Genomic DNA, 9,546 nt, shown 5'->3' with positions numbered 1-9,546 from the left:
GTCGAACTTTGATTAAATCATTCTTGAGGTTAATGGTTCTTGATGTTCCAGACGACATCGGCAGGATGTTAAACGCTGAAGTCGGTGGTGGTGGTGCATGGTGTTGCAGGCGGCAGGCCGGATGAGTCAGTCCCGGACGAGCGGCCATGGACCCGGAGGAGGACGACGCGGCGGGCGGCCGCTGACGGCGACGACTGAGCGATGACCTTCCGCCGGCCCTGGCGGTGGAAGGTCGCCGCGCTCGCCCTCTGCTGCCTCGCGTGCCACCTGCGCGCCGACGACTGCCCCTCGCTGTGCGACTGCAAGTGGAAGGGCAACAAGGAGTCCGTGATCTGCGCCAACGCGAGCCTGGCGTCGGTGCCGCGCCGGCTGGCGGCGGGCACCCAGGTGCTCAACCTCACCGACAACCCGCTGGCGTCGCTGGGCCGGGACGCCTTCCTCGGCGCCGGCCTGCTCAACCTGCAGCGGATACACCTGGTGCGCTGCCGCCTCAAGGTCATCGACCGGCACGCCTTCCGCAAGCTGACCAACCTGGTGGAGCTGGACCTCAGCCACAACCTGCTGGCGGCGGTTCCCTCGCACGTGTTCGACGCCGTGTCGGGGCTGCGCGAGCTGCGGCTCAGCGGCAACCCCATCCAGAGGGTGGCCGACGAGGCCTTCTCCGGAGTGCCGCAGCTGGTGCGGCTCGAGCTGTCCCGCTGCCGCCTCAGCTCGCTGGAGCCGCGCGCCTTCGCCGGGCTGGAGCGCTCGCTCGAGTGGCTCAAGCTGGACGGCAACCGGCTGTCGCAGGTGCGGCCCTCCACCGTGGTGGCGCTGGGCAGCCTGCACGGCCTGGAGCTCGCAGACAACCCGTGGAACTGCACCTGCGCGCTGCGCCCTTTGCGCGAGTGGATGCTCAGGAAGAACGTGCCCTCCGGAGCGCCGCCCACTTGCAGGTTGCCACGCCGGCTGGCGGGCCGCTCCTGGGAGCGGCTCGATCTGGACGACTTCGCCTGCGCTCCGCACATCTCCGCGCCAGCGGGCGCCGTCTCCGCTGTGGAGAGCCACAACGTGACCCTCGCCTGCGCCGTGGGCGGCGTGCCGCGGCCGCGCGTGCGCTGGCTGTGGCGAAACAGGGTCGTCGCCAACCTGTCCGGCTCCCCGGGCAGGAAGACGTACCTGGTGAGTGCCACGGACGAGGGCAGCAGCCTGACGGTGGTGTCGGCCGAGCTTCACGATGCCGGGACCTACGTGTGCCTGGCGGAGAACCGGGCGGGGCGCGCCGAGGCGAGCGTGGCGCTGTCAGTGTCCCGCCGGCCGGGCGACCCGGGGCTGTCGGGGCGGGTGCTGGCGGCGGGCATCGTCGTGACGGCGCTGTTCCTGCTCGCGAGCTGCCTGGTGGCGCTGTGCGCGTGCGGCGTGCGGCGGCGGGTCGGGGTCCCCCTGGGGGGCGGCTCCCCGCGTCGCGACGACAGCTACGAGAAGATCGAGATGAACCACAAGGGCGCGCCGCTCGCCAACCACGCGTCGTCCTCGCCGCCCGGGGTCGCGCGCCGCCGCGCGAGGGCCGAGTACCGCGGCGTGCCCTGCGCCGACACGGAGGAGGAGGAGGGCGGGTACGAGGACGAGGAGGAGACGCCCACGCCGTCGACGCTGGCGGCGGGCGCCAGGGACGGCCAGGCGGAGGACGTCTTCAGCGGCGAAGCGCCAGACCACGTCGACCTGCACATCCCGAGGTCCGTCAGCTACCTGGACAGACGGTGAGTCACTTCCCTCCGGCTCTCGCGACACGGCATTTACACACGGTGATGCTATCTGTGAAGTTCCTTGTCGGAGCCGTTTCTAACTGTTCAACATTTCCGGGTTGTTTCGTGCTGCTATCTGCGCTTAATGGTGGCAAGTGACGTTTGGGAATTCAGGCAGTGAATCCTGCCGGCGGGTGCGATTCGTTTTTCAATAATGTTTTTTTACTTGAAACAATAATTTATTTTATATGTATATTAATGATTTTCGGCATTATTTTGAAGAATATTCCAAGTTAAATTTTGTGTCCGAGTTTTCGTTTCGCAAGTGTATTTGCAACATGATAAACACGTGAATTTGCTCGTTACCGAGGTTAGATGTTACACATCACTGGCGAGACCGGAAAGACTCGCTCGTATTTATTTTATTGTAAACGTACGTTTTACACTTATTAAAAGTAGCACAAAAAAATTGGAAAATTCATAAAACTATTAAGCAAAAGATAATGGAAACATTTTAATAGTCTGTATTATTTATATATACTGCATTGTATCTATAGTGAGCTGGGGATCTTTAAGGTTTCACAATGTTAAAATAAAATGAACAGAAACAACGTGTGATTCCGTCTGAATATAATTACGTCAAATTTATAAAAGGAAAATTTATAACAGGTATTAAAAAATATAAACATACAATATCAATTGCGTACTTAAACAGCTCTCAGGTATATTCAGAAAGAATAAATAAAAATATGGGTCGACCCGAAATTAAATTATAAAAAGGTTTCATTTAAAAAATACATAAACCAATAAAATAATACAAATATATTTAAACCATCCCAGTATTCTCAAAGTCCAGAAATGACGTTTATCTGATGAACTTCGTCTGACGGCGTAGTTTAAGAAAGTTCAGAAAAGGTTAAAAGATACAGAAGCACAGGAGGTCGGGGCTTCGTTTCCCGAAGATCCATCGGGAAAATGATGCCAGGGCGCCTGTGTGTTGTAGAGGAAGGGTGATGAAAATGCCAATTCGGCGTCCGGTTCTCGGACCCTGTCTGCGAACAGTCCGAATCAAAACTGATCACAACTAGAACACAGACAGTATAAACTGGGCAGAGAATGCCCGCAAAAATTAAGGGGAGGTTGGGGAAAGTCGCGGATCATAACTCACCAGACAGGGAAGTTGGCTTCTATTTTCCGATGTGTTGCCAGCCAGGAACTGGAGCCCGCGAATACGCAGCTGAGCGCGGACATTTCCACCATTTAAAAAGAAATAATTTAAAAGAAAACTAACTATTACACATTGTACTATGCAGATGGACTAAACTACTTAAAAAAGATTACAGGGATAGGTAGCATCCCTTATTTAATGGACTACATCGTCGGTTGCGGCCGGATGGAAGTCTTGCAGTGTCTCGTCGACTCGCCGATAATCGCAAACGGTCCGTCTGCAGTCGCGACGCGAAGTGTCACGCGAAAAACCGCGTCTCGTAATTAAAAGTAAATGATCAATCAAAAATGGGGGGAGGAAACTGGGACGTCCGGACCGAAAGGTTCCGAAGTTGCCCGAGTGGGCATCATAAAAAACTCTGACTTTGATGTCTCGAAGTTGGTAGCACTGGCCGACTTTAGCGCTACCTGTTGAGGGGTGTCTGAAATAAAAAAGAATCGACTCGCCCAAGACGTCTGCTCTAACCTGGGGATAAGGGCGAAGTCTAGTGCTGCACTCTGGCGGCCTACAGGTGACAAGAGGGGGGAGTTAGCATGCTCACCCACAGGTGTCGCGAGCATCAGCTCCACGAGAAGACGTTACAGTTTCTGCCGCTATAAGTCGTGTGTTGTCCATCTTTGCACACACATTTTTTTATGCCAGTCGTCCTTGGAGACTGTCACTGCCTGGCAGGGTTTACGACCGGTCATTGATCCTGGACTAAATTCCGAGAACCGGAGTGAGCTGAGAGGGGTGGGGGTGTAACGAAGCTGGGAACAGCGTCCTAATCGTGACTTTCCAGGAGTGAACCTAAGACGTATGTGTGACGGTAAAGGCTATGCTCAGCTCGTCTCTGAGAAATGGTAACATCTCGTCCAGAGCTGCTGTATGCAGTTTTAGTCATGAAGTGAAGTAATGTTACAGTCCTGGGACGTGCCTGCAAGCGAGGGAAATATTAAACGGGCTGCCAACGAAGTCTTAGGTTTGCAAAAGCTCAGATAGGTCTCTGGGAAAGGTGCTTCGGTCTACTGGCACAAAGTTTAACTAAGGAGAGTACACCAGCCTAACAAAGAGTAAATCACCCAAAGTAACCAAATTATAAAGAAAATAAAATTTCCAAAAATAATTTAAAATTATATAAACAATAAAAGAAAAACATGTTGAAATACCAAATTTCCAGCACAATAGTTATCAAATATTTTGCATTTCTGAGCTACCAATTAAAAGTAGCAAATTTTTAAGTCGTCATGGAGCCTTTCTTTCATTAATGTTATGCCCCTCTAAGCCACACGTACTGCCTGAGCATGTAAGAGCAAGAATTTTACAGACCTAGTGTTTCTTAGGTTTGTAGTATGAATAAGAAAAAGTTCTACTTATAGAACTGTATCTTGGCTTGTAGTTGAAGCAATGTTCTTGAAAATGATGTTCCCGACATTTCGGCTTGCCTCGTTTCAACCATCCAAGGAACAGCCCACAGTCAACCTTACAGCACCTGCAAAGCAGTGACATCCTGATTGGCCAGAAAATCTTAGTATCATGGCATGCCCACGAGGACCAACTGCAGTCCGGCTGTGAATGTCCCTTTGTAAATACTACACCAGAACACCAGGCCTTCAGTTTGACGATGGCTGCAACATATCATGCCGAAACGTGGCCTCTAAATCATAAGTTAAAAATTAGTTAATCACTCAGGCAACTAAAGCCTACACTACAAAAATTTTCGTAAAATTACCCTTTAAAAGGTTTAGTTAATTTAATATTTTTTTCGTTTTATTTTGAAAAAAAAAAACTGGTACAGTAAGTGTAATTTTGCACAATGTTTCTAGAAAACCATAATGGTTTACAGGCTTCGGTAAAATGCATTAATGATAATCTTTTATTTAAAATAACTAAAGTTTTAAATTACACATTCGGATGCATGGATAAAATTACACATACATCAAGTGTTAAATAAATCGGTGTCTTGTATTTTTTATCAGTAATTTGTACTTTTAAGTATACACAAACGTCATTGTAAACGTGCCTAATAATTGTCAAAGTAAATATACTACTACAAAAGAAATGCAAAAATATGAATTTTTTAATTTATACTAAAAAAAAATTTAATTTATGAAAATGGTTAAAAGGTAGTCACACAATTTAATGGTCATAAGTATGATATTCCTCTAATTCGTTCAGATTGTTAGAAATGTTTAGTTTAATAAGTAAATGATAATAAGTAAGTGATAAAATTAAAATTCTTTTTTAAATGGCCATCGTTTCCTAACCGCTATAAGCTACAAAAAAAAATTTGTAAATATTTAAAGCTAACATGTTTATTGATAACATAAATTTACTCAACGATGCAGTAAAAATAATTGAAATTGTTGGTAAAAATACAATGAATGCATACGTAAGTTTAATTATTACGGGGTAAAATTAAACGAACAGTTACGGCATATTTACTTTTACTTGTACTTTTACACTTTTAATAGTATTTTTTATTTGTGCACGAGGAGTAAAATTCTTACATTATCTCATGTTGGTGTCAAATTACACTAACGTCAGCTGAGACTCTGCTGCCATGTAAATATTGTGTAAAAATTACAAAAATATGTCTTTTCCAGTGTACGTCCTAGATTATGCTCTAGATGAAATGTATGTAAATCCTTATATGTAAAGCCATAATAATTTCTTCATAATGCTCGACCTGTGTTGCCAGGGAAGAACTGCTGTCGCCGCAAGACGCGGTGTCCTCTCTCCACGCGCTCAGCCCGTCGGCCCGGTCACCGCAGCCGGCCCTCATGGTCGCGCCCCTGTCTGTCCCCCAGCACGTGATGAGGAAGCAGACCCTCTTCGCCGGCGGCAGCCTGTACACCTCGGCGCCTCTGGAAGCTTCTCCGCTCGCCGAGCGGGGTGACGTCAACTACCCGGACCTTCTGGAAGTTTCTCCCCCGAGCGCGGTCGGGGGTGGGGGGGCCGCGGCTGACTCATCCTTCTGCACGCTGCCCAGGAAGAGGGGAGGGGTCGCGCTGGAGCGGGGGAGGGTCAACGCCCGCTACCACCGCTACGGGGCGGGCTCGGACAGCCAGTCGCCGCTGCTGCCAGACAGCCGCTACGGCAGCAGCGGCGGGGAGGGGAGCGGCAGTAGCGGCGCCTCGTTCAGGAGGTCCTCCGTGGACTCCTACTCCTCGTACTGCCCGCCCTCGAGGGACAGGCAGTCGCCCGTGGGGCACCACCAGCGGTCCAGCAGCTTCCTGAACCTCGCGTCGCTGGGCGACAGCGGCGTAGTGGCGCCGCGCAAGGTGCCCAGCCTCCCGGCGTCTCCCGTGCTGGACCGCGCCACGCCGCTCCTCAACATCGTGGGCACGCCGTCGGCGTCCGCCGCCGCCGCCAACACCTACGACTACCACGCCGCGCAGCTGGAGCGCTTCCTGGAGGAGTACCGCAGCCTGCAGGAGCAGCTGTGCCGCATGAAGGAGACGTGCGACAGCGTGCGGCACCGCGAGGCGCCGCGCTACGGCGCGTCCACGCCCGCCTCGGACGACGGCGGCGGCCTCAACCTCAACCCCAGGTCCATCCTCAGGAACAAGGCGTCGTCCGTGGCCGTCACGGCGACCTCGGCGTCGTCCCCCATGGGCGGCGCGCTGCCCGACGTGTCCTCGCCGCTGTCGGGCGGGGCCGTGGACTACGGCTCCGACCTGCCTTCCTACTGGCTGCCCAGGAACCCCCTGATAAGACGCTACAGCGGTGGCGACTTCTTCCAGAGCTGAGGGTGCGAAGTGGCTGCAGTGATTCCTTAAGAGGCCACTCCAGTGTTCCAGGGGCACTACGCAACCCGCGTTAACCTCATAAGATTCAATGCTAGTTTCATTTTGCTTATAACTAATTAACTAATATAGATTTCGAAATGATGCTTGCTTGATATGTTAGACAACGATGATCTTATCAAAGCCCATTTCTTCTAAAATGTGCATAAATTATGGTTCAAACCTAGACAATACACTTATTCATATTAGTAAAGATTAGTATAAAACCATAATTTATGCACTTTTTGAAGAAAGGAGCTTTGATAAGAGCATCGTTGTCTAACATATCAAGCAAGCATCATTTCGAAATCTATATTAGTTAATTAATTATAAGCAAAATGAAAATAGCATTGAATCTTATGAAGTTAACGCGGGTTGCGTAGTGCCCCTGAAACACTGGAGTGGCCTCGTAAGCTGGCTAAGTCAGATGCTGTTTGACTGTGTGATGACAGTACGTCTAACCGATTACTCGGACTTTGTGACAGGTGTTATCATTTCTAATCAAACCTAAAAAAAATTGTCCTCAATTAAAAACATTGTGAAAAAAAATTGTATTCACAATTGTCTTAAAAATTGCAATGAAAAGGCTGTTTTTAATAATTTTAGAGCTACTCTACAAATAAGAAATATTCAGCAATCTAAATTATGTCTTATAAAGACATGCTATGTATGGCTACTGGTCAGAAACTTTGTCATATTTCCCCATCGTCTTCGTGGGATATTGTATTGGTCATTTCAATACACAGTGCGTGCATTTTTTTTATGGCATATTGAAGGAGGGTGCAAGACTGCTGAGTGCATTATATCAAAAATATGAATTTTAACAGAAGTTGTTTGAATGAAAATTTTCTGAGGTGCATGTTTAACATGGGGTGTTTCCATAAGCAAGGCTATGGTTCATTTCAGCTTGGCTACGATACAATAAATCCCAAACAAATCTAAAATTCATAATAGATATAACAATTTCAGCGAATCAAGCTGTTACACTCCATAACAGTTTACGATACGTTATTTTTTTTCAATCTGCAATGAAAGAATTTTAATTATTAATCAAATAAAACTATAAAACCATAAAACTAAAACCATAAAAATAAAAATATATTAATAGTTACTATTATGAATATTTTAATATTTTAACCTGGATTATTTACATGTTGACACAAATAATTTCCGCCTTTCAAAAAAATAATGCTTGGACTAATGACAATTACTGTACTTCGAAACTAATTCAGGGATTTATGCCCCAATTATGGAATAACCATAACATCATTAATGCAAACGTGCCCTATACGCTTGAGAACTAAGCGTTAAAGTGATGAGATATAAAATATCTTCTACATAGCCAGTTTCATATTAATATGAATCACTAATTCTTAATTTTTACATATCTGTATACAAGGGTAAAAGTTGATTACATATCTTAAACGCAGACTAATTCAAGTTCTGGTCTACATGCACATTTATTTGTTTTATTTTTTATTTGTGCTAAAGGTAAAGCTATTATGACAGTTATAACTGAATGCAACGTTTAATGCATTATTAGTTCCTCAAAGCTGCAAACAAAATAAAACGCAGATGATAAATATCTAAAATTACTGCCAAGACTATCTAGAGTCTGTTCAAACTGTGGTGTATTTGTAATATTTTTACTGCAGTTAGATTTTGCTATAATAATTATGATTTTTTTTAATGGCTAAATTTTTTTACTAATTTACGTACCAATTTTTGTAATCTCTATTATTTTCGTGAGTTTCTCATCAATATTTAAAAAAAAAACTTACTGTAGGATGATTCTATTTCACTTTTAGTTAAGTATGTGAAATATAAAACATGTGTTAAGAACGAATATTGATATATTAAAATTCAAATAAGAAAATTAATTTTACTGCTGTTGGTACAAACTCTTTCTCGAAATTCTGCTAAGTTTTCTGAAGAAAACGTTTATCACTTGAAATAAAATTTTAACTTTAAATGAACTGATTTCATTTCAATAAAACTCATACTATATTGATTAATTTTTTTTGCAAGGAGGCTTAATTTAGCTCAAGAAATGCTCATATTTCTGTACTCAAGGGTTCTCTAGTTTGAATATTTTAATATCATATTTTATCACATACACATAAAATTTTATTTTGTTTGATATTATTCATTATGTAAGGGCTGTAAAGTAAATTGTTTTCACAAAAAAAACTACACTATCTTAATTTTTTTCGTATCAAGTGAGTTTTAAAGTTTTAATAGAAAACGCTATTTTTCTGTTTATCATAAGTTATTACTTGCTTCAGAATCCAACCTAATAACTGTTAAAAATAGCTCAAATTTATTTGTAAAAAATTATTTGATTAATTTTCTGGTTACAGTTTTCAATGATCTGAAAGTTAGTTATTTTAATGGGTGAATAATAAACTAAGAATGTGTGATAACCTGTTTAAAAAAAAGTATCAAGTTCAAAAGTAACTAAGCATAACATAACAAAAAATCTTAAAGTGATTCTCAAGTAAATTAAATAGGCTACTTATATTTCGCCAATTTAATAAAGTTTTGCATAGTTTGAATTAAGTTTGTTTACTTTTTTAACACAAATTCATTAATATTTGTAAAAAAAATATTTTAATAGTGATTTAAACGGTTTGTAGATGATATTTTCAACAGAAATAAAAAAAATTGAGACAAAAATGGATGACTGTGTCGCAAATTTACCGTATATGTGACACAAATTTGTTGTTTTAAGAACATTTCATGACTTATCAAAGAAATGATGGATCTAATAAAATAATTTTGTAGTAGAATTTAATTTGTGGAAAACTTTTTTAATAACTGAATAAGT

The 9,546-nt window shown here is 44.6% G+C and overlaps 1 protein-coding gene across 1 annotated transcript; it reads left to right on the top strand.

The window, feature by feature from the left end:
- Positions 1-201: 201 nt before the first annotated feature.
- LOC134541379 (uncharacterized) lies at positions 202-6,683 on the top strand. The gene is made up of 2 exons (XM_063384803.1): positions 202-1,739; positions 5,633-6,683. The coding sequence occupies exons 1-2, from the start codon at positions 202-204 to the stop codon at positions 6,681-6,683; spliced, it is 2,589 nt and encodes an 862-aa protein (XP_063240873.1).
- Positions 6,684-9,546: the final 2,863 nt, after the last annotated feature.

This window comes from Bacillus rossius, chromosome 18, assembly GCF_032445375.1.
Source record: "Bacillus rossius redtenbacheri isolate Brsri chromosome 18, Brsri_v3, whole genome shotgun sequence".
NCBI classification, from domain to species: domain Eukaryota; kingdom Metazoa; phylum Arthropoda; class Insecta; order Phasmatodea; family Bacillidae; genus Bacillus; species Bacillus rossius.
The sequence above is the reverse complement of the archived record's forward strand: the minus strand, read 5'-3'. Positions and strand labels throughout refer to the sequence as shown.

Bases quoted from the DNA above. Each gene is read 5' to 3' on its own strand.
- LOC134541379 (XM_063384803.1), top strand. From the start codon at position 202: ATGACCTTCCGCCGGCCCTGGCGGTGGAAGGTCGCCGCGCTCGCCCTC. The intron at 1,740-5,632 runs GTGAGTCACTTC...CTGTGTTGCCAG, and splicing joins GTCAGCTACCTGGACAGACG to GGAAGAACTGCTGTCGCCGC.